Below are 24,994 nucleotides of genomic sequence, written 5' to 3'. Positions count from 1 at the left end.
TAAATAATGACATTAATCTATTCGCAGTGATTTTTAAACTATTTACTTATATAAAATTACTATATATATGTATTCTATCTGAAACAGGTTTTGAAATATCTAAGTTGAAGAGACATATTGAAAGAATAGCTGAAGAGTCACATTAAAAGAGACATGGGGCCGGGGATTTAGCTCTGTGGTTCTGTCGCTTGCCTTGCAAGCTCAAGGACCCGAGTTCAATCCCTGGTACCAAAAAAAAAAAAAAAAAAGAGACATATTAAAAGAAACCTATAATGACAAAAACCTGCAATATTTTCAGACTGTCACAAAATTGTAAATAAACCTGAATATAAGCAAAAACTTCAAAATCAGCAAACTAACAAAGAAATGAATGATATAAAAAGGAAGCCTTTCATTTTGGTTGTTTTTTCTTTTTTGGCTTTCTTTGTTGTTTTGTTTTGTTCTAGATAGAGTCTCACTAAGTTGCCCAGGCTGGGCTCAAACTTGTGACCCTCTGGCTTTAGCTTCCTGGATAGCTCATAGGCATGAGCCACCCCATCTGGTAAGAAGCCTTTCTTAAAATAAAAACTGTTAAGGTGAGCCAGTCCCAGCACCCAGAAGGAAGCTCCCCCGCTGCCATCCCAAGCTCCTAGGGCAGAGAAGGTGAGCCACGTGGGCATCAGAAGCACACCGCCCCCCACCAGGGGAAATGAGAAGACACATAAACAAGCCTCAAAAACAGACTTTTGGATCACCTACAGCAACCCCAAAGGGAAATGAGTTGGAACAATCTGATACTCAACCACCTGGACTCTCTGAAATGGCAACAAAAGAGGATCTGGGAAAAATGAAATCAGAAATAATTACTCAGATAACAGCAAACATTTTGCTCATGGTGCAAGACATGATTAATAAATCTGAAGAGGACACAGATAAAAAAATAGAGGCTCTGAGGAACATGATGGAATCCCAACACAAGAAACAAAAGGAATCCATAAAACAGATGCAAATAGATTTCCAGGAGATTAAAAACTCCATCAAAAGTCTGAGCAGCAGAATGAACCAATGTGAGGATAGAATTTCAGATATAGAAGAAAAGATTGCAATTAGTGACCAGGAAAAGAAAAATTGCTTTAAAATTGTAAAGGAACATGACAAATCAATCCAGCAGCTGCTAGACAATGCAAAGAAGAATAACATAAGACTGATTGGAGTCAATGAAGAAAGAGGAGAGAGTGCAGATGACATAAAAACACTGTTCACACAAGTGATGGCAAAAAACTTCCCAAGCAGGGGAAAAGAACTTGACATACAGACAAGTGAGGATATAGGACTCCAAATAGCCTTGATCAAAAAAAATCTACACATAGGCATATAGTAGTTAGGATTCCAGAAATCCAACAGAAGAATAAAATTCTACAAGCAGTGAGAGAAAAGAAACCAATCACATACAAAGGAAAGCCCATCAGAATCACAGCAGACTTCTCAATGCAGACTCTCAAGGCAAGAAGAGCTTGGAGTGATGTATTTCAAGCCCTAAAGGAAAACAGCCTCCAACCCAGATTGATGTACCCTGCAAAACTATCTTTCAAAATTGATGGAGAAATAAAATACTTTCACGATAAAGAGCACCTCAGGAACTTCATGAATATTAAACTGGCACTCCAAAAATTTTCAGACAATACCCTAGGAAAAGACAATGAGGATCACAACCCCAGGAAACCCAGCAGAATGAATCCATTGGGTGTGACAAATTAAATGCAAAGGGGGAGAATCCAACAAAAAGAAAAAGTCATGACAAGGCTTTTAAAACTTTTAACTTTGTCTCCCTAATGAGCGTATAATTCAATCTTGTTATTGTACTGATTAGTATTTTTCGGATTCTAGGGTTGCACACCTTTCTTTCCTTGTGCAACTGGCTATTTATCATCTTCTTATGTCTACTCTTTAATTGGGTTGTCTATTAATGAGCTCTAAGAATTCCTTATATATTCTGTTCATAGGTTATATGCATTGTAAATATGGTCTGTTTAAAGAATACTTTTCATTTTAATGATCTCATTTAAAGTTCTAAATTTTGATGGAATCTCATTTATCAATTTTTTTCTTTTATACATCATGTCTTTTGTATACTAGGTAGTTCTTGCCTACCTTGAATTCATAAACATTTTCCCTTATAATTTCTTCTTAAAGTTTTATACTTTTAGGCTTTCCTATTTAGGTTCATAGATCCCTTCAAGTTATTTTCATGTACGGAAATAAAGGGTTGAGGTCAATTTTTTATATACAGATACCAGGTGTTCTAGTGCCATTTGCTGAAAACACTAGTTCTTCCTCCACTCCTGAATTGAGTTTATATTCTATAAAATGCTAATGTTAAATAATCTTTCAAAACTCAGTGGACCATATATGTGTGGTTCTATTTCTAGATTCTCTGTTTTATTCCAATGATCTATATGTCTTTCCTTACACCAACACTGCCTTGATTACTGTAGCTTTAGAAGAAGTCTTAAAATTAGATACTCGGGCCGGGGATTTAGGTCAGTGGTTTTGCCATCTGCTGCGAAAGAGCAAGGACCCAAGTTCTATCTCCAGTACCAAAAAAAAAAAAAAAATTAGATACTAAACATCTTCCAACACTGTTTTGTTTTGTTTTTTTAATTTTTCTAGGTCCTTTGTACTCCTACATAACTTTTAAATTTCAATATCCAATTCTTCATTTATAGCAAGTATACACAGACCTGAATTTTTATATATAGCGTGTGTTTTCTAATCCTGTTAAATTCAAAAACAAGTTCTAGGGGCTCCTAGAGATTTCTTAGTATTTTCTCTGTAGATGATCATTTCATCTACATATAAAGATTTTGCTTCTACTTTACCAATCCTATCCTAATTGTGTCATTTTATTGCCAGACTATTTTGGTGGGGCTTAGGTTTCAAAGTTTAATGGACAGATAAAGACTAAGTATATCTGCCCTTGTTCCTCACCTTAAGGAGAAAGCAGTGTATCTTCTCCATTCATATAAGGCATTCTCACTGGAAGTATAGAGTACATGTCTTTAATCTGTTGAGAAGGTTCTGTTCTATTTCTGGTCTCCTGATAGCTTTTACCATGAACAGCTATAGAATTTAGTCCAATACTTTTTTTCCAACTAGTGACAGGATCTTATGGCTTTTTCCTTTCCTCTGTTAAAATGATGACTTTTGGGGGTGGATCTTCCAATGCTGAACCAACACTGCCATCCCTACAACAAAACCACTTTCTACATACTGCCAGATTTGACTTCTAATAGTTTGTTTTGTTAAACAAATTTCTATCTATGTTCATACTTTTTTCTTCTATTATCTTTATCCAGTTTTAGGATTAGCACAATGTTGAGTTCCTAAAATGAGGGGAGAAGTGTTCCTTCTTTTTTCTACTTTAATTGTTTGATATAATTTAACAGTTAAAGTGTATATGAGCCTGCTGTTGTCATATAGGTAGGTTTTCAAGCTAGGAATATACTTTCTTTAATAGGTGCTATTCAAATTTTATATTTCCTCCAGAGTCAGTTTCATTAATTTGTCTTCCAAGGTACTTCTTAGAAGTTGTCCAATTTATTTCAAAACAGATTTTTGAAATATGCTTTCTATATCCTTTTAAATTCTGTAAAATCTGTGATAATGTCTCCTAGATCTTGATATTGTAATTTTAAAAATGTATAATTGATATTGTGTAACAGGAAGTAAAGGTCTAAAGGAGCAGGGGAAGTTGGAGGGGTAGGGGAAAGGAAAAAAGGGAAAAGAAAAAATATGAGAAAAGTAAAAAAGTGGAAACAAAGTCTTTGCAAATAGGGAAGGGTGGAGGGGGTGAAGAGAGGGCAAGGGAACGGGGAAAAAACTGTTGTTATAGACACTGCACAACAAAAATATTGTTACAGAGTTGACATGTGTTCTATAATTTTGCCTTTTAAATTTAAGCAGAAGATCTTTCTCTTGATGGAAAAAGTAGAATGAAATCACACTTTAAACATCTAGCAATGTATGGCAACCTCAGGAAAGCAAAGATTCATTTTATCTTGTATTCAACTAACATTTACCAGATAAAAATATTTGCTATCATAATTTCTGTTCTAAGTTGACTGATTAAAACAGAATAAAAGATACTTGAAATTACTAAAATAGATATCAGCCAAAGCCAGACCTGAAAATAAAGTCTTAGATTTGCAAAACTACAAAGAGCTCAATGTAACATTTCACCAGAGCCAAAAGTAAGTAATTACTGATAATGGATGAACATCATGATAAAGTAACTAGATATATTTGTCTACTTCAAAACTTACTTTAAAATTAAGTACACGAGCAAATGACAAGTATTGATGAGTAGGAAATGTCACAGTCACAGAGCTGGTAGGTACATAAAGGTTAAATAACCCCAATCTCATGACACGTCAACAAAGGGAACTTGGAAAAATATTAATTCTCCATTGATATTTAAGTGTTTTAAGAAACCAGAAGCTCACTACATTGTGAATCAGGCCGCTGCATGATTAAAGATTTTAAGTTCTTTTTTCTTATGCCTCTTATTAATTTCCAACTGTGTTCATTTTAGACTCTACACACAAAATGTTTATCACTTCTGCATTACAGCCCTACAGTATTTGTTATTTTAAGAAAGTTCCTTTATAGAAGCTCAAAATAAGAGATTATTTTGCAATTTTTAAGCCCAATTTTCTACTTTGAAATCATTTGTTCCAACTGCTACCAAAGATACTCCCTGAATTAGTGAACTTTACAACCTGGACCTAGGACTCTCAAAGAGTAGAGGAATGATAGATCTCAGTATCCACATTAAACAAACATATGCCAAACTCTCTACTAGAGGCTTCTTAAGGAAAGGTTTAATCAAAGATGAAGGGTGCCTGTACAAAATTGACTCAAAAGCAAGTTAGAAGAACAGAATACACACTAGAACAACAAAAGTACCCTTTTAGAGCACTTTAGAGTATGCTAGTCACCACTCTAGCATATTTTGCCCAGTGCAAGAGTGATTAAAAGGCAATAAGGACCGACCAAAGACTAGTAGGAACAATCACAGAAGTTGGTATTGCCATTCATTTGAACACTTGAAAGAGCTTGATTTCAAACAGAAAAGGCTATGATACTCTAGGTGGAAGGCATGTAAAATAATGCAGTCTAGAAGCTTTTGTTTTAAGAAAGCAGAAGAAAAGGATTATACTATCTGAGAAAACATTTTATGGATCTTCTATTGTCAAAATATCGAGACAAAATTATTAAACACGAACTTTCACGACTTACTTTCAACTTATGTTAATTTCCATGTAATCTGATATGTATTCATTTCTACATTTGCCCATTCATTAAGACAATCGATGATGTTTTAAAGATGGGCTATAGCGTTACTGTATCAACTAGTTTGATTTGAACATCCAAGCTTATGTACATAAAAACAGTGAAAACCTTCTTGGTTAGGTAGAGAATCAAAAGAATCTGCTCTGTCAGAAAAGCCCAGTTGTCTCAAATGGGTGTGTGTGTAATCAGTATGATAGAGTAAAATACTGTAACTTCTATTTATATTTTTATATTTATTTTGTGTATGTCTTTTGATATATAAAGTACATTAGCATAGTGGTACATGTAGATTAAATAAACATACTAGCAAACACTTCCTAACACTTACAAATATATTAAAATGATTTACTGAGAGGGGTATATGTTTAAAAGGGTTTCATGATCACTACAATATTTGAAGAACATTCTTTCCAAAATAGATTCTAGATTTAACCTCAGAGTTTGCAAACCATGCTAAAAAGAGTCATCATTTGCTCCTTTGTTTAAGAAATAGGATAAATGATTTGCTTTCCATTAAGAACAGCTTTCAAACAAACCTACCTAGAACCTAAGTATTTTAGGTAGGTTGAACTTGTTCGCCATATTCAAACCATAAAGATGTAAACCTGTACTCATGAAAAAATTGGAGATCCTTAAATATGCCACCGTTTCCTCAGCATAAATCAAATAATCCAATCCTACAAACTTAGACTTTGGCCATTTACTGTCTTGTAGCTTTGCCTTGCAGATGCACTGCCACCCAATTTGGGTGGCTCCAATAAAATAAGCCATCGTAATGTTTTGCAATATGCATTGTGATTATATTAATGAAAATACTACTTGCATTAAAATTGGGAAATAAACAGATTTCAAACAAGTTTTCTTAGAAATATATTCTATATTTATATTTTCTTTCTAGAAAATAGCACTCACCTGCATCCATCGCTACTACTGAGACATTGTACTGGTTGTTTTTTACAAATTTTGATTCTCTATCTAGTACTTTTACAGTTTTCAAGTTTCCAGTGTTTTCATCAATGTTAAACCAGTTACCTTCATCTTGTACCTTCTTATACCTAATTTATAGAAATCAAAGATAAGTAATCAAGTCGAAGAGAAGACATGATCTTAAAACCTGTCATTTTGAAATATACATAGAACTTTCCTAAATTTAAAATCAACTTGGACTCTATTAGAATTAAGGAGCTTTTGAAAAGTATATCACCTTAAGCCTTCGCCATTGCGTGATTCTGGGTCCAGTGCTTTGTAGCCAAGGAGTTCTTTGCCAGCAGGGAGCCCATCCTTGCTCTGAATCACTTTTACTGGTGGCTGACATTCAGGCCCCTCATCTCTGTCTTTAATTTTAACAGTGACAGTTGTAGTACACATTGTAGGAAGTGGTGAGTTCGCTGCTTTAGAGAATTGTGCTTCATTAAGCACACCAATTTGCAAAATAACTTGGCGATTGACTTCATAGTTCAATGGCTGTTCAATAAACATATTTTTATCAGTCAATAGGTATCACTATACAGAAGACATAATTATGATTCCAAGTTTTAACACAAAGGCAATATCATTTTTACATTTAAAATGTTACAAAAGGTTGGTGCTAATATAGGTTAGTAATTAGTTTCCTACAATGTTAAAACTGTCAAATGTAAAATTATTGATTTTAGGAGTCAATCATTTTTTTTCTCATTTTCCAAAGATCTTAACTTCACTATTCTCATTATAGTTTATTAATAGAAATCCAGAAAAAATGTTTTTAAATATTCACATTATTTCATTTCCCATCATATGAGATAACTCTAATAACAAAAACCCTTTCAAGGTAACACATAAAATAATCCTACAGATATTTGACTATATAGAAACAGTTGCTCTGAATATTTAAATGGAAAGATATATGACATTACTTAGCAGAATTTCTTCACAGCACTTTAGAGTTGAGTCTGCTGAATTTCTACACAAAGTGCTCAGTCCTAAACTAGATAATTAAAAGACTTCTGAAGACAACATTTAGAAGGTGAAAGAAAAATCAAAAGAAAAATTCAGAAGGCAAAAAAGAAAATAAATGAATGAAAGAATATGTAATATAATATAATAACACTATGAAAATCTTAGCAGAAAACGCCATTCCTCCATGAAGTGTCTAAGAACACCCGATGTCTCTAAGAAAATAGTGAGAGAATATAGGCAAGAGGTTAGTGAGGTCTATGGTTAGCAGAATTCAGAGAGGAGCCAGTAACTAAAATCTCTTCTGAGGAAAATATCTGATTTAATATTTAATATTTCTTGGCTTTTGTTTTCTTTATATATAGAACAATGAACTTTTTGCCTGACAGGAGGAAAGTCATGTTTCTTCCAAGAAAATAAATAAGGACAATTTTAATAAAAGAAATAAGTTTGTGTAAACCAATGATATCAGCATTACTGCAACATTGTAGCCATGTATGTATGGAGTTATTTTTTAATATCAATGCACAAGCCTAAATTAGAATGCTTTAAAGCATAACTTCATTATCTTATTTACTTACTGTGACAACACACAAGACTCCTTCATTCGTTTTTGGATCCGTGGTAATTTTGAAGTTACCATTTTCATTTCCCTGTAGGATTGTGTATACAGCCTTCGAGTGAGGAGTGTTTGCTAAGTCTTGGTCCTGCACTTTCATCCGTAAAATCTCAACATTTATTCTGTTTTCTTCTACTTCTGTAAAATACTGGGGGGAAAATGCCATCTTACATTATAAATCTATAGCTTTAACAGTACTGTTTTCTACTCTAAAAATTATATTAAAGAAAAAGAAAAAATGATATGGACATGTATCCTCACATATTGAGAAAGGATTTACAAGTTTAATGCATAGCTTATTTTTTCCTCTTAAACTGTTTTTTCAAATCTTTTCCAAATTCTACACAAATCTTAACTTCTGAACTTCTCTGACATGATTTTCCAGAACCTTCTAGCCCTCAGATTTGTCTTTTCTCAGAACTTCTACAGTATTTATAATTTATTCTCCATTTTAGATGAAGTAAACACAAGCACTGAGTTCATCCTTTGTATTAATATATTGAGCACTCAGTATTTTTACATAATGAGAATATATATTGATTTATTACTGGATGACTTACTTTCTTCTTTTATTTTTTTGGTACTAGGGATTGAACTCAGGTCCTTGCATGGATACCTTACTTTCACATTACTATTTTAAAAATTTTCTTTTGATTCAATAATAAATATTTTAAAGGAAAAGGTTTTTTTTGAGAAAGTAAATCATAAACTTCTCCCCCACAGAAGAAATATGATTACAAGAAGCATAAATTATTAAAAGAATAAAAAAGGTAATAAATTCAAGTCTGCTAGAGATGTAAAATGAATTCATAGAAGGATGATAGCATTTGGATCTAGATTTGAATACTAGTTATTCCTTGTAAATCATTTATGAGATCTTGGACAAGTTATTGACGTATCTTCCATTTATCCATATAAAATACAGAATAAAATATATCTTCATACATTGTAGGAATTAATGTAAAAACATCACAGGACTGACTATCATGATGGTTGTAGGTTTTTCATTTTTTGACTTATACTTTGGTATAAGTTAATGGAAGAAAAAGGTTACTCATTAAAAGCTCAGGAAAAAAAGAATCATTTCCTTGTTACAGTCTAAGAGAAAGTTTGCTAAGGGATAAGGGAGCGCAGCATAAATTTAAACTCCAGCAGAATATAAGAAGCTAGTTTCTTTCTCATTTAAAAAAACCAAAGGACATCAGAGAGAGGACCTTTCTTCTTCACCTTATAAAATAATTTAAGTCCAAGGAATCTGCTCTGAACAGTCCAGAAAAGAGGAACCACATGAGCTGCATCAAAGATTAAGCAGTTCATAGGGACCCAGAACATTGCTATTTCTGTGGCATCAGAAGGGAGGGCAGGGGAATGGGGAAAAAATAAGAACCAAGATATATCATGTAAAGGTACAAATTCCCAATGATGAATGTCATCATATTGTATACCTAAAATATATGAATAAATTTTTAAAAAAAGAGAAATAACTGGTGCCTTGGTTATTCTTGCCAAAATCATTTTCCTCTCTGTGTTATTCGTAAATGGAAGCTATTTAACCCAAAGTGTGTGATTTCACAGGACTAACAAATTCTACGTTTGTTTTGAAAAAGTAAATCCAGATAAATGAATCAGAGGAATACATGTACTCACAGAAGCTTGTGTGAAATATGGTGAATTGTCATTTTCATCTTCAAGTGAAATAGTAATTTTTCCAGTAGAAAATAAACCAAAAGGTTGGCCCCCCATGTCGCGCACTTCCATTATTAACTGGTAAGTATCACATTTCTGAAAAAAAAATCAAAAGGTAGATTCATGTACACTATTTCCTATAACTTGCAATTACTATAGCCACTCTTCATGCTGCGATTATTTTACAAATATTATTTAAAAATATATATGTAATATATATTGAACCCAGGGCCTTGGGCATGCTAAGCATATGCTCCACCCTTGATCTACAACCCTAGCCCTAAATGGCAGCTGTTTTTTTTTAAAGAACACCATAAACATAAATACAAAACAAGATATTTGCATCAATACAGTCAGCTAATCAGAAGCTGAGATGTCTACTACAGCATTTCAAAATTTAAAGGTACTTTTGTATAATTGCCAAAATTTGAGAAAAACCAAGGTGTCCTTCAGTGAGTAATTGGATTAACTGGTACATTCAAACGATGGAACACTATTCGGTACTAAAAAGAAATGATCTTCCATGCCATAAAAACACATGAAAAGGATCTAAATGTAAATTACTGGAAGAAATAAGCCAATATGAAAAAGCTACATATTGTATGATTCCAACCATATAACATTCAGAAAAAGTAAAAACTATGGAGGTAGGAAAAAGATTTGTGGAGTTTGGGAGGAAGAGATGTATAGGAGGAGCACAAAAGATTTTTAAAACAATGAAATCACTGCATGATACTACAGTGGTGGATGCATGTTCTTATGCATTTGTCCAAACCCACAGAATATAAAGATCCAAGAACAAGTCTAATGCAAACTGTGGCCTTAGGGTGATAATGATGTGTCACTATAGCTTCACTGATTGTGCAAGGGTACCGCGGGGGTGCAGATGTCAATCCTGGGGTAGGCTGAGAATGTGGTAGACAGGGAGTATGTGCACTTTCTGTCCAATTTGCCCATGAACCTCAAACTGCTTTAACAAGTGAAGTTTACTAATTTTTTAAATTAAATATTTTGGAGTCAAATAAAATTACTTTATAAAAACTAAAAACAAAATAAAATAAATTTTAACATTAATACATCAAATCAGGTCAATGATAGCAAGTGAGGCTTTTCTAATACTTTGTACCGATCCAATGTCTCTGCAACCCAGAGAAAAATGCTTAGAGAGGAGGCCACAATGGCCATACTGTAACTTGTCTTGGGAGTTCAGTATCAATGTCTATATAGCTTAATGACTGAAAAATTAATTGACCAATACGTTACCTCTCTGTCCAGTAAAGGTGTAGTTGTAGTAATGACACCTGTGTCTGGATGTATGGTGAAATGCTTTGGATGATCTGGGATTTGTTGCAAGATTTTATATTTCAGACGAGTATGTAGCGTGTCAGGTTCATCAAGGTCTATAGCAGTCACTTGTCCCACAGAAGTGCCTGTTTAGATAAATCAACTATTGTCAAAAATTAAAATCGTGCTATAATTGAATTACAAGCAAAAAATAACATTGAGTCATTAGTGTAGCAAATTGTACCCAAAAGGAAAAAAGATGAGTTTCACAGAATATCTGAGGGGTATATAAATGTTCTGTAAAACATCTCCAAGCTCCTCTTCCTTGGAACTTCAATTAGGGGATGAATAACATGACTTCTATTACACACATATGAGGACAGTCCCTACTCTATGCTTGTTAACTGTAGTTCTCAAATTCTTTCCCCCAACCAACTACCCCAGTGCATGGGCTATTTTTGAATGGGACCTTCTCTGTATTCTTTGTCACCCTTACAGTCCAATCTAATGATGTTAATTAGAGAAGTATTTTAGAATTTGAAAATAAAAATTTTATTTTTATATTTTAAAAATGTTCTGAATTATTAATATATGGAAGTAATTATTAATCTATGTAAGAAGCATTATCCACCAATCTATCATTGAGACAAGCTTCATCACACAGACATGAAAGTATTAGGAATGCTGTTGTAACAATCCACTGATTGTGAGACAAATATTATTTATGTGTGCATACATGCAATAGAATAGAAGAGGTCATGAGAGCTAATGACCATTTCTTGCAAATTTTTAAAATAAAGAATCTCATGCTTTTCTGTATGCCTATGTCACAATCTTGGGTTCAAAGAGCATCAAGCCAGTTAACCTATTTTTTTAATTTGTTCGAACAATATGTCAAGAAAAGCAATATATATGTTGTTATAAATCTTATCAGTATGCATCTGTTGTTATAATGCCATATATATTTCTGAGACCTAGAAAATATATAAGATCTTTATAAAGATTCCAGTTACATAATGATATAAATACACCCATGACACATTTGCATGGTAAAAATGGAGAATATAAACAACACTTGTCTTGTTGCACATTCAAATTCATTATGATTAATCTAGCTAGTTAGAAACAATGTATTTTTAAGCAGGCATAGCAAATTGAACAAAAAAAGTTTATCTTTACAAAACATACGGTTTTATAAAACCAGAAGCTATATATTGTATATCCTTGAAAATCGAGCATTTTACAGTGTTCTACATGGTTGTTTAAAATATTGATGAGCAATTTAACTGAGGCAAAATTTTTTTTAATCTTTTGTCATACTAGAGACTGGTTAAAAGCTTAGACTAAAATGAAAGCTAATATGCAACAATCTTTTAGTAAAGAGAATTCAGAAAAGCAACACTGATATTATTTCAGTAAATATTGATATCACACATATATAACCTACAAAAGTCAAACTCTCTGAATTTCAAGTGTCAGTTTAAAAATATTGCTTGATCCCATAAAATGTACCCGTATCTTTTTTTTTCAATGTTACATTCTTTTGTCACTCTCCTGGATCAAAAGGGAAAGTTGAATTTTCCCCGCATTTAGCCTTCAGGTATCCTTAGATAAATAATCATTAAGAACAAAATGAATACATGAACAAATGAAGGAATAACTTCTCCCAGCAAAATGGTTCTTGGCCCTCATAACTCCCTTGTCATATTTTCTGTGAATTCCGGGCTAGTCCCTTCTGTAATGAACATGAGACTTCTTCCAAATGGAAGACCGAGCAAGCTTCCCCGCACCACAGGCTAAGCATCCACCTGCACTTTGGCAACAACCAACCCCACAGAGAACTGAGTCAGATATGATATATATTATGAATCTGCTTAAATTTAAGGCAATTTGCTCACAGCTATTTGATCCTTAACAGGGATGTTGTATAACATCAACTTCTAATTGGAAAAAAGTGCATGCAATCAGAAATACGTAAAAATTACAAAATGCAATGATGAATTTAAACATTTTAAATTATAGTACTTATTGTCAGCCTTTTTTTCAAATTTTTATTTTTATCAGCACATGTTTTTGCAGTACATAATGCTTACATTCATTGTAGGGAGTTGGTACATGTACATAACACATCTTAATTCTTTTTACATCCCCTTCCTTTCTCCTTCTCCCCCCTCCCTCTTATCATACCACCCTAATATATGAACTTACCAGATCTGCAATTTTCAGGCACACTAAAAACTGTCATTTTGGTTTCAAAATATGGGGCATTATCATTATCATCTTCAACTTTGAATAACAAGGGGAGTGGATAATCTGGTGCATAGCCATCTGCAGTTGTTACATAGCCATATACCTGGAAGAAAAACAGTACCATTGGCTTGTCCTCAAATGAAAAATTATGCACAATAGTAAGTCTGGCAGCAAGGAAAAATGTGTCATTTTAAAAAATCATTTACAAAGGGGCCTATAACTAAGAAATGTTGCAGTGGAGAGATAACACAGAGGTCCTGTATATGCCTGCCATATGGCTTCAGTCTCCTGCAGGGGTTATTTCTTGTTTTCTCCCCACAAAGTACCTTCCCTTCCAAGCACCATGAACTCCAGGTGTTCTCTGAATTAACTGCACCCTGTTCTACTATGCACGTAGACTTCCTCCAGGTAGGTTCATAACAAATATTTTTTAAAGTTTATTTTTAAAATACAGTGTTTGTTTATAGATTTATACATATGTATAAATATATATCACAATTATTTCTGATCAATGTCTCTACATGTATTTTCCTATTTTCTATCATTAACATGAATCTCTTTCTAATAAAAATGCTAATAAAAGCACAAACATATCCAAAATCCATCTCAAAATGATATATCATGATCTTAACCACCAAGATTTAATGATTTTTTTTCTCTTAAAATTTCACCAAACATTTCTGTGTCCTCCTCACATGGTTTATGCATAAGAAGTGTTCAATAAAATATTTAATAAAATACATTTTCTTCCCCTAAGCCTGCCTAAAGTGAACTCTGTATTAACTCAGTTATTTACCACTGATTTCCCTGATTTCCCTACCACAACCATCTCTAAAATGAATTAGGACTGAAATTCCAGATATCAAACTCTTCTTTTGCTCTCATTAGTCTTATTATTCAGTTGCTGAGTTCTAGAGACCATGGTATTTTTGGTGGCCCTATTGTCCACTTCTCTTTGCTATTTTCATGACCATCATCTCCATGCGGTTCCAAATGTCCCACATGTAACTGGCTTCCAAACTTCCCTACAGTTGTCCCAACTGTCCTCCAGTTGACCTTCTCTTCTCCATTCTATGTAGCACTCAGAAGTCAGATTTTATTTTCATAAAATGCAATTTTAATCATGATGCTCCTTAATCAGATTCTTCAGTGATCTACTAGCTCTCTGTTACAGGAACAATCAAATCCTCACTATTGTGTTAATTGCATTTTACCATTTGTGCTAACCCAGAACGGAATGAATTTACACCCCTACTGGGGGCAAAAAGTATTAAAATAACCTTCCAGGAATGTGACTCGGGGGTTAGTGTGCTTGCCTAGAATACACAAGGCCCTGAGTTTTATTCCCCACACTGTAAAACAAAATCAAAAACAAACCAAAAAAATCTATGTTCTCCCTGCTTCCTTATTCACTATTCCCCAAATTAACCATAGAAGCTTTTTTGGTAAAAAATTTATATTTTGATACCTGCCAGTCTGATCTCTTTGTTTTATTCCTCAAAAACTTGTCAAACTCAGGAGTGGAACTCAGGGACGTAACATCACTGCTCCACCATTGTCACCACCACACCACTGCCATACCATCAACTTCCAAATCATCCACACATCACCTTCCCCAGCCCTCCTTCTACTCCTCCCTTTCTTCCCATATGGATGTTGTGCACTTTTCCTTCATAAAATGCTGTCACTTTTGAGATTTTTTTGGCCAGAGGAATAATACTTTACTTTGAAATACTATTCCTTTATGTTTGACTGCACATAAGTATGGCTTGACGTGCCATGGATACAGATGCAATGATTTTGTTTCAAGTATGAACCAAGTATCTCCAAAATAAATTATAATTGAAACCATTATAGTAAGCAGGATAACTTAAACTAGGAAATTAGTCAAACATTCAAACATAGCCCAACTCTCTAGGAAAATCTAGTCATATTGACATAATGGAATAACAAATTCTATTTTCTTAGTCTTTAGGAAGACCTTTAAAAAGTTCAACAAAAGTAATGTTTTGCACACTAGATCCCATTATTCTATATTAAAAGCAAAAATAGTATACTTAAATTGTTAGTATAAAAAGACTAATAAGAAATATTAGAATTATTTTTAGCAAGATTAGAAAACTGTTATTTAAAGGTCATAGGCTTGTTATTGTGATCTTCTTGCCCCTTTGAATTCTTCTGGATCCTGAAAGACCTGATTTCTTTCAGCCCTTTTGCACTCTATTTTGCCAAATTGCTGCCTTCTTTGGAAAAATGCAAACAGCTACTGAGAGGAATTGGGAGTTAAGAAGTTGGGGTTATTCCTTTTGCAAAGAACTTCTTTATTACCTTCCCTTATAATTCAAGGTAACAAGAGTTTAATCAGTATCAGTCATCGTTATCCCTTAAAACCACTGTGAATTTGTCTCATACATCAAGTTAGACATCAGAACATAGGAGAGATAGGTATAATTTGAAACAATAACAGAAGGATTTAGTTTTCAAAAGAGAATTTGTTTTGGGGTAGAATAAGATAGATTGGTAAATTTGTTCTGGATTACTCAAGAACTAAGAAGACACCCAAGGATTTCATTGCTGAACAGTGGGTGAGAGAGGTAAAAATAGAACCACCAAACATTCATGGTGAAGATCCAATGATAGTGTGTATACGTTAAGAATCACCTTGAATAACTGAGCTCCAGCCCAGAACAATCGAGTCACAACTTCTGAGCATAGGCCCAGAAAACCCATTGGATTTTTTCAAAGTTTTTCACTTTCACATCATGTGCAACATACAATCATGGTGGAAAATAATTGAATATTTTATTATAGAGAACTTTGAATGAAATAAAAATAATTACTTCTCCAGAATTCTGCAGATCAAAACCTTCCCTTTAAAATTCTGTCGTATATTTTCTATACCTCTCCCCTACTTTTATTTCCTTTGTTATGTCTACTGTCTTCTTTTGTAGCAGTGACACCAATAAAAATTTGAAGTTTATGTGTCAAATATTAATCATATTTAAAATAGTAAATATTTAACAGAAAAATCCATGCTGAAAATATTAATAAATCAATAATAAAGATATAATTTTGAATAAATATTTTAGTAATCCTACAAAAAACTGATTATAATTCTCATGGATAATGTTTCTTGTATGAAAGATATCCCTAGCTGGTCGCGGTCGTGTGTGCCTATAATCCCAGTGCTCAGGAGATTGAGGCAAGAGGATTGGGAGTTGGAGGTCAGCCTGAGCTACTTAGCAAGGCCAGCCTGGATTACAATGTGAGACCATGTCTCAAAAAACAAAACAAAACAACTCCCCCCTCATGGACTGTGTCTTTCTCTATGTAGAACAAATTAAAGATCAGGCCCCAGAAAAATTAAGTCACAGTTTCTTGGCATGAACCCAAACATGACGTTTTGTTTGGTTGGTTGGGTGGCCAGTTTGTTTTTTAAATTCTTATGTGATTTATAGCATATAGTCATAGTTGAGGCTAATTCAGGTATTTATCATAAAGAACTGTGAACTCAGTAAAACTCTTTATTACTTCCCCAGCATTCTGCAGACTAGAATTTGTTCTTTAAAGTTCTGTCATTGTATTTCCTGTGTTCCCCATCTTTACCTCCTTGTTTTATCTACTTACTGTCTCTTTTGTAGCAATGGCACTATTAGGAATTTGAAGTTGATACTGAATATTAAAAATATTTCAAAAATTAAATCAAATATTTAACTTTTAAATATGTAAAAAAAACCACCAAAATATTATAGGCAGGTAACAAAGAAACAATTCTGAATAAATATTTCAACAATCATACCAAAAACTGATCATACTGCTCACGGTCAATGCTTCTTGTGCAATAAATATCTCCAGTGTCTTTCTCTATGTAGAACAGGTTGAAGGGCTCTTTGTCGACTCCTGGTCCACTTATGGAGTAGAAGACAGTGTAATTCTGTGCAGCATCGGATTGAATCTAGAAGAATAAGTGACTATTTGGAGCCAGAACAAAGTTGTCATGCTACCTTCAACCTAATCTAAGTGTGCTTTACTTGTTATCATTTACTTTCTTTTCTACTCACCTGTTATTTCTTTCCTCTGCTTTTTTATCCACCATCTCCCATGTTTTGCAAATTCTTATTGCACTTTGTAATGAGCAACCCTACAGACTGTCACGTGTTTGATCCTAAATTATTTTATTATTTGCATACTTACACGGTTTGTGGAGTATTATGCCTATATCATCCCTACTCACATATCATTATTCCTATATGAAGTATAGTTGCCTTTTCAGTGATTTTGAATTATTTGGAATTGAAAATTATATGACTAAAAAGGTAATACGAAAGTAATAGAATTTTTCTTGCAAATTTATTCTTCAAAAATCATGTAATCCCAAAACTCTCATGCCTTTATTTCACCTATGTGGCAGTGAGACAACCTTATATGGCAAATAGAAAAGTGATCAGATTTTGGAGCTTAAGTGTTAATTTAAGTAAGAGTTGAATCATGCAAACCTTGTAAACATCTTGTACATAAGTGGTAAAAAGTCTAGCAAAGCATTTGGGATTTGGATGTAAACCTATGGAAACAGGACATTCAAAATACGAAACTTAGTTCTAAATGTATATGTGTTTTGTGGAAGAGAGCAATAAAATATATTGGGTCACTTCTATGTGACCCTGATTCAGGTGAACAGACGATCCTATCACTATCTGTCATTTAAAGCTCTGATTCAATATACTGTGCAACTTTCAAATGGAAAGCTTTAACAACAAAATCTTTAAGATACATGAAATCACATAAAAAATGAAACACACCTGCTGGACATGTTGTGGAAATGGCCCCAATGAGTTCTCCATCAATGAGCACGGAATAGGAGCCCATCTTCTCTTACTGCGCCCAAGGGATCTGTTTTGGGGAGGTTTCCTCCTACGAGACTACATTTGGTGAAAAAAAAAGTAACATGAGCATTGCTTTTCTTCTTGGAATTGTGATTTTCACATATACATCAATATGCAGAAAATAAGTAAGGGTGATACATAATAATGTTATAAATAATCCCCTGAAACTTCTCTATTTTTAGTAATAAAACCTGTATACACTGTCTCACACACAATTTTTACCTCAGGCTACTTTATTTTCCTGACCGTCTCCTGGTTTAGCTAGTTAATAATCAGAAATGTATAGGGCATTGAGGAAGATGTCATGTTGACATAGACCCCCAATAGATAATCCATTAACACATATTTAAGAACTGATTTTATTCCATGAGAAATGGTATAACCAAAATTTGTTCAAACTCTCTCGATGGTGCAAGAATTTATAGACCAAATGAAGACACAGGGCAGCATTTTCCCAAGTATGTTTTATTTTTTACAATGTGGAGATTCTTCACAACTTGAGTAAAAATTGTGTTTTAAGACTTAAGGATATTTTAAATTCAGTGAAGAGGAGTTCTTTCAGTCAAAAGAATTTGGCTAGGAGATTCATTTAAAAATTGAGTCATTTATTAATAAATGATTTTATAAGACTAAATTCACTGTACTGAATTTTCTTAAAATAAAATGAGATGTGAATTCCAGCAAACTTCTCCCAGGAATACCACCAATAAATGAATGAGTGTGGGACTGAGGCAGACCAGTATTTTGGACTGGCCACTTCCTTACCCTTTGAAGAGAGGGACTTCATGCAATTTTCTATTGCAACTGGAGGAAGTTTTAGATGATCTCTTCTTTCAAAAGAGTCTCAAACCCACAGTGAGTTGGGAGGGAGCCTCACAGGGTGGAGGGCCACGCCCCTAGCCGGCTTCTCTTCCCACTGAGGTTGGACCCATCCCTGCCTGCACTTGCCCTTCAGCTTGGTTGTTCTCACTGCCCCACCTCAAAACACTACCTGGGACCTTCCAAAGTCTGTTTTTCTCCCTTCCAGAGTCAGTTATCATTATACAGCTCTGTAAATAGCTCTACTCCTCCTCTAGAGTCTAGTCTTTACTTATATTAATTCTGAGTAAAAAAGAAAAACAATTATTCAAGGATAGCAATTTTAACCTGAAAAGAAGTATACGAAATGAAGGAGTTCCATAAATACATTAATGTGCAAAACTATTTGAATACTTGCTATACCTTTTCTGTACTTGGCTCCAATACAACATCTTCCTCTTTTTGTTCCTCTGTATGACGGTTTTTTATTAAAATCGTAAAAGTTGTTTTAGGAGGCAAATGGAAGTCACGGTTTGCATAAATTGTGCCATTTTTATCAACTCTGAAGTCATGTTTGTCAGCATTGGAACTAGAGACTTCAACATCTGACTTGGCATACTTCTTCAGATCCACTGCAGGAAAGATATTTCACAGCAGCATGTCAAGTGAAACAGGAATAGAACAAGTTTGGCTAGAACGACAACTGTGATTAGCATGTGAGAAGCAGAGAGAGGGCGGCTATACCTGAGCACTTCTAAAACTTAGGGGCCGTGAAAATGAAGTAATTAAATTAGTGAGCACATATTTCTCATTACTTTCATCATAAATTAAAAAGCGAATTATTTTCCCAGGGCCATTGGCATTAGTCTATTTTTATTTTTTCTAATATACATACACACACATATATATAGTCTTCAACATAATGATAGCTTGACTTCACGATGATATAAAGTGATATGCTATACATTAGTAGAAGCTATACTTTACATTTTGAATTTTAATTTTGATCTTTTCTCAGACTAGCAATGTGTGGTGGGAATCCTCTGTAGAAATGCCAGGCAGGAGTCATGAGCTGCCACTCTCAGTGAACCTGGTACCGAGGAAGGGAAACAACTGAAACTCTGCAGTGAACTGTGTTGCTAAGCTATGATGTTTGGTGCATTAGGTGTATTAAATGCTGTTTCTACTTACAATATTTTTAACTGGTAATGGTTTATCAGGATGTAACACCATTGTAAGTCAAGGAGCATAGATAGATAGATAGATAGATAGATATGCATTCATATATATATACACACAAATATGTTGTTCTATATTGACAAATTGTTAATTTATCAATAGATTACTGTTTTTCATCACATGTATTATAACTATATGACCTCAGTAGAGTTAAGACTTATTGTAGTACATCTTTGATAGCTAAAACTTGTTGCAAAAAGTAAAAATAAAATTGGTCTATTTTAATATTTGGTTTAATATTTCTCACTAATATTACATTACAGATAATCTCTCTGTAACACCTCTTTGGAGCTTAATGAACTCATTACTCTGTATGCATTGATGACTGAGGTAGCAAGTACCACCAAAATTTTGACATTCACAATTTGTGCTGTGAAGTAGATCATATAAATTCTTGGTGAATGTATGTTTCTTGTGGTCAATCCCAAGTACAAATTTTATTTGAGAAATTCTGACCCCCCTTGTTTCATGTGTAATCAATTAAACAAAATTGGCATTGGAATTTTGATTAATAGGTGTAAATGAAAATGTGCTTCTGGTTTTGGGACCTTGCTTAAAATAATTTAACCTTGTGATATTTGCTTATTTTTCTGCCTAGAAAAGTATACGACTAACTTTGGTATTTTAATTGTTTTTAACCAGCAGTAAAAAAAAAGTAACCCACATTTCATTGGATGGCCGGTTTTAATACCAAGGGGCTACTTTATGGCTTTTGTCCCAAACTTTTCAACATCAATCAGAAGCTAAATGTAGCACATTCCAACTGTTAAATTTCCAATACAGTTTCTCACCCGTGGCAACAATTTGATTAGCCCGAACATGGGAAGGAACTCGGAGAACAATCTTCTGATGAGCATCACAAAATAATAACAGAACCTCAAAAAAAGAAGAAATCAGGAATTATACTTAATCATACATTTTACATTAGTTTTGTTTTATTGATAAGAATATTGTCAGTTTATAAACAAATTAGTCTTTTAATTGTTCCTCTTATTAATATTTATTTTAAATGTAACCAGCAAAGCAAGTCGATTTGGGAACACTAGAATCATTTACTATCGATGAAAACATTAAGTGGACAGTTCTTAAGAATCTGCATAGTATATAATTGCAAGAAAATATGTTATAACCCACTGAATTTATACAGCATTTATTTCCTCTAACACCATTCATAAATGTCAGCCTAATTATTAAGCCTGAAGAAAATACTAGACTCTAAAATTCAATAATCACATATTTGTACTAATTGTCAAGTTATCATTTCCATTCTTTGAGAATATAGTGATGATGTGAGAAAATATTTCAAGACTTTTTTAACATCATAAAGAATAATGCTCATTGAGGCAATACTCTTAAGTGAAATAAATAGGACACAGATGTGTAAATACCGAATAGTTTCTCTAGTGTGAGAAACTGAAAGTGTAAACAAGGACTAAATGTATAATAGGTCATGTGAAATAGGAAGAAAAGGGGCAAAGGGGAAGGAAGTGGGAGGGCTAGGGGAAAGGATAGAAGGGAATGGGATTAATACGAGAAAATGGAAAAATAGGAACAAAATTTTTGTAAATAGGGAGGGCTGGAGGGGTTGAAGGGAGGGCTGGGCAAGGGTGAAAAATAAGAACCAAGAGAGACTATGTAAAGGTGCAAATTTCCAATGGTGAATGTCATTATATTGTATACCTAAAATGTACCAATGATTAGAATGAGTAATCAATAAAGTAAAATAGGAAGAAAAGGTCCAAAGGGGTAGGGGTAGTGGGAGGCACAGGGGAAAGGAAAGAAGGGAAAGGAAAATTGATGAGAAATGGAAAAAATGGAAATAAAGTCTTTGTAAATAGGGAAGGGTGGAGGGCATGAAGGGAGGGCTAGGAATGGGGAAAAAATAAGAACCAAGATGCATTATATAAAGGTACAATTCCCAATGAGAAATGTAATTGTGTTGTATACCTACAATGTACCAATAAAAGAATTTAATACAAAAAAAAAAGAATAATGCTCACAAATATTCCTTATTTTCAAATCACTTTTCAGACTGTCCATGCAAAGCTTAAAGTCTAAATAATCTCAAATCACACAATTAATCTGAAAAGAAATATATTTTTAAATGTACTTGTTTGTTTGTTTGTTTGTTTGTTTGTTTGAGACAGGATCTCACTATACAGTTCAGGCTGGCCTTGAATTCACTATATACCCCAGGCTGGCCTTGAACTCACAGTGATCCTCCTGCCTCAGCTTCCTGAACCCTGGGATTACATGTGTGCACCACCATACCCAGCAATACATATATTTTAAAATAGAAAGACTCTCAAAAATAGGTGAGTTTTTTATTTAAATTCAAGACGCAGCTATTGTTTTAAAAACTTAAGTAGTTCTGCTGAGCATTGTGCTGCATCCCTATAATCCCAGCATTGTGGGAAGCTGAGACAGGAGGATCACAAGATAGAGCCCACTCTGGGGGCTGAGAATGTTGCTCAGCCCAAAGGCCATGGGTTCAATTCTCAGTTGTGCAAACAAAACAAAACAAAACAAAACAAACAAACGAGGCAGTTCAAAGAAGACAGATACTATCTGAAATTTAAAGTTATCAGCTCAAAGGCTTATATAGTTGAAAACACATTTTTCTTCTGTCACTTTGTTTATTTGCTTTCATTTATTTTTTCGAAGTCACTACCTTTTGATTGAAAATGGATCACAGCCAGAATTCTCAGACCCATATGAGTCAATTTTGTCTTCAGTTCTTTCTGAAGAAATTTTTAGTTGTGGAACACATTATTTGTGAGGAAGAAAGATAAAGGATTAACATTCATTTTAAGGGTATGCATTTTTTTTCCAACTCAGTTCAAATCTATTTGTTCTATTACAGGGGCCTATTTAAATAGATTGTAATTTTACAAATCTCTTTCAGACAGTAATATGAAATGCTGGAATTTTAAAAGTCACATTTATATTCAGTTTTAATTTAAATAATCACATATTAAGACATGAGACATTCTTATTTATTTGACTTTTTAAACATGTTCATCCTTAGCACCAAGGAATTCTCTAAGTTATATCTAAAGAACTTTCTGAGGATAAAGCATTCTATCAGTAGTGGACTAAATGTACAATGTGGAAAGAAGACATTGCAATTAGAAATATACATGCATATATATATACACACACACACATATATGAGTATACTTGCACATTTACTTACATATGCATATGGGTATATATATTTGCATACGTATAATATCCACATTCCCACTCCCACCCTCATCTCCTTTCCTCCCTGTCCTAGACGCCACCTCAGTGAGGTCCTCTGCAGACAGAGCCAAAGGGAGCTTCCACTTATCAGTCTGTTGGTCTCCAAGTTAATCAGTGGGTAGGTGATTTGGAAGGAGATGTGGTCAGATACCCTTTTAGTCAGCATGAGGATCAAGAATGAATGAGCACAGGTTGAATCAAGGGATACTGGGCAAAGCAAGATCCAAAAGCAACAGAAATTGATGGAATCCCCTGGAAATATTTCCACCACATTTTGCCTAACTAATAGTAACCCAAGAAGATCTCTTCTTCCCAGTTACAGGAGGAGAAGCTGACCATGAACCCTGCATCATGTATCATTTATATGGAAAAAAAAAAGCTTAACATAATACAATGAAATCTTCAATTTCTAAAAATAAAAATTGAATTTAAAATATTTTGCTAAACTGAAAAAAAGGAAATTCACAGCTCACAAATGCTACCTGAAGATGTGAGAAGTCTCCTCTCTTCCCCTCAAAGAAAAAAATAGCACCTTATTCACAGTTACAAAGCTATCAAAAACCCAGGTGGAACTCAAGTTAATGGCATTTGCAATGATCATATTTCATTTTATTATTTTTCTTGAGTTAAACAGCTTGCTTAAAGTAAAAGTTACACCTTTCCCTGAGCTCTACCTGAATAAATTAAGAAAGTCTGGGATAATTTATATCTTCCCACAAAATCCTTTTCCTCCCTTGCATTTCAGAAGAAGGAAGCATGTTAAACACATGAGGTTATTTAATGACTAGTAGCAAAAGCAAACCTCAGAGCTCCTGGACCAAATGCCTAAGGACTGAGTATATTCCACCATTCATAAAAGTACCACAACAAGACTGAATAGGAGATTCCCTTGAAAAACTTTAACATCTGGCAATGGGCCCTGGAAGAGTAAGCTAAACATTCCTCATCTTGGATCTCACTTCTCTAAATTTTTCCCTGAATTTTTCTTAGATCTGCTTTTGTTTTCCCAGTATAAACTACTGCTTTCCACCTCTGCCTCTTCTCTCTGTTAAGCCCACATTACAGAGAGGAAGCAGGTACTGACGTGCTTTATTCCCTAATCCTTTCATTGTTACTCACCAGGAGAAAGAAAAGGAGCTGCTTACAGAAGATGCTCCCTGGGGCAGTGGAGGCCACAGCCATCAGAAGCGGTCCCAGTGGCCTGGGATGGTGACCAGCTAATGGGGTGGCCCAGGATGCACAGGGCAGCCAAGTAGTTGCTGGCACTTGCCTGGATGTTCTGAGGCCACCTTAGCCCAACTGAGCTTGCTTTGGAAGAGAGTCGGGAGGCAAGTGATAAATGACAGGAGGAGGAGCAGCAGGAGGATGGTTTCCTCCTATTCCTGGGTCCGTCTTCCTCCTTCCAATCCAATTGTGTCTGAATGTAAAGAGGTTTTCCTACAAGTGGAGAGAGTGAGGCTCAAAACACCCCAAACCCAGTCACTGGCTCCTCCTCACAGCAGCTTTCCAAATTTCTCCTGCCAATTAACACATAGGCAGAGGCAGGAGGGAACACCCTGCATCCTCAGCCCTCCTCCCTTTCCCCCCAGGTTGATGCTAAGGATTCCTCCCAGTTATTACCTCCTCCCACAGCCTTCCCTCCTTCTTAACCTTCCTAACCTGCCTTGCCCCTGGGTGAAAACGTGAAGTGTGCACAAACTCCATGCGAGGAAGTGATGGCTCC

The 24,994-nt window shown here is 34.4% G+C and overlaps 1 protein-coding gene across 2 annotated transcripts in view; it reads right to left on the bottom strand.

Moving 5' to 3' along the window:
- The window catches only part of Dsc1 (desmocollin 1), a 33,121-nt gene extending 8,364 nt beyond the window's left edge, over positions 1-24,757 (bottom strand). Inside the window, exons 1-11 of one of the 2 annotated variants that reach the window (XM_021265123.2) lie at positions 24,391-24,757; positions 20,817-20,901; positions 19,210-19,418; positions 17,905-18,024; positions 16,905-17,060; positions 13,064-13,208; positions 10,835-11,001; positions 9,533-9,667; positions 7,848-8,033; positions 6,536-6,795; positions 6,244-6,386 (exon numbers count right to left, since the gene is read on the bottom strand). In XM_021265123.2, coding sequence (XP_021120782.2) covers positions 6,244-6,386; positions 6,536-6,795; positions 7,848-8,033; positions 9,533-9,667; positions 10,835-11,001; positions 13,064-13,208; positions 16,905-17,060; positions 17,905-18,024; positions 19,210-19,418; positions 20,817-20,901; positions 24,391-24,453 — 1,669 coding nt within the window. In that variant the 5' untranslated portion in view covers positions 24,454-24,757. The remainder of the gene's footprint in view (positions 1-6,243; positions 6,387-6,535; positions 6,796-7,847; positions 8,034-9,532; positions 9,668-10,834; positions 11,002-13,063; positions 13,209-16,904; positions 17,061-17,904; positions 18,025-19,209; positions 19,419-20,816; positions 20,902-24,390) is intronic. The other variant, XM_087193815.1, reaches the window with a different exon arrangement.
- Positions 24,758-24,994: the final 237 nt, after the last annotated feature.

This window comes from Heterocephalus glaber, unplaced genomic scaffold (genome assembly GCF_053883595.1).
Source record: "Heterocephalus glaber isolate CG9 unplaced genomic scaffold, H.glaber_assembly_v1.0 deba00000331, whole genome shotgun sequence".
In the NCBI taxonomy this organism is placed as follows: domain Eukaryota; kingdom Metazoa; phylum Chordata; class Mammalia; order Rodentia; family Bathyergidae; genus Heterocephalus; species Heterocephalus glaber.
The sequence above is the reverse complement of the archived record's forward strand: the minus strand, read 5'-3'. Positions and strand labels throughout refer to the sequence as shown.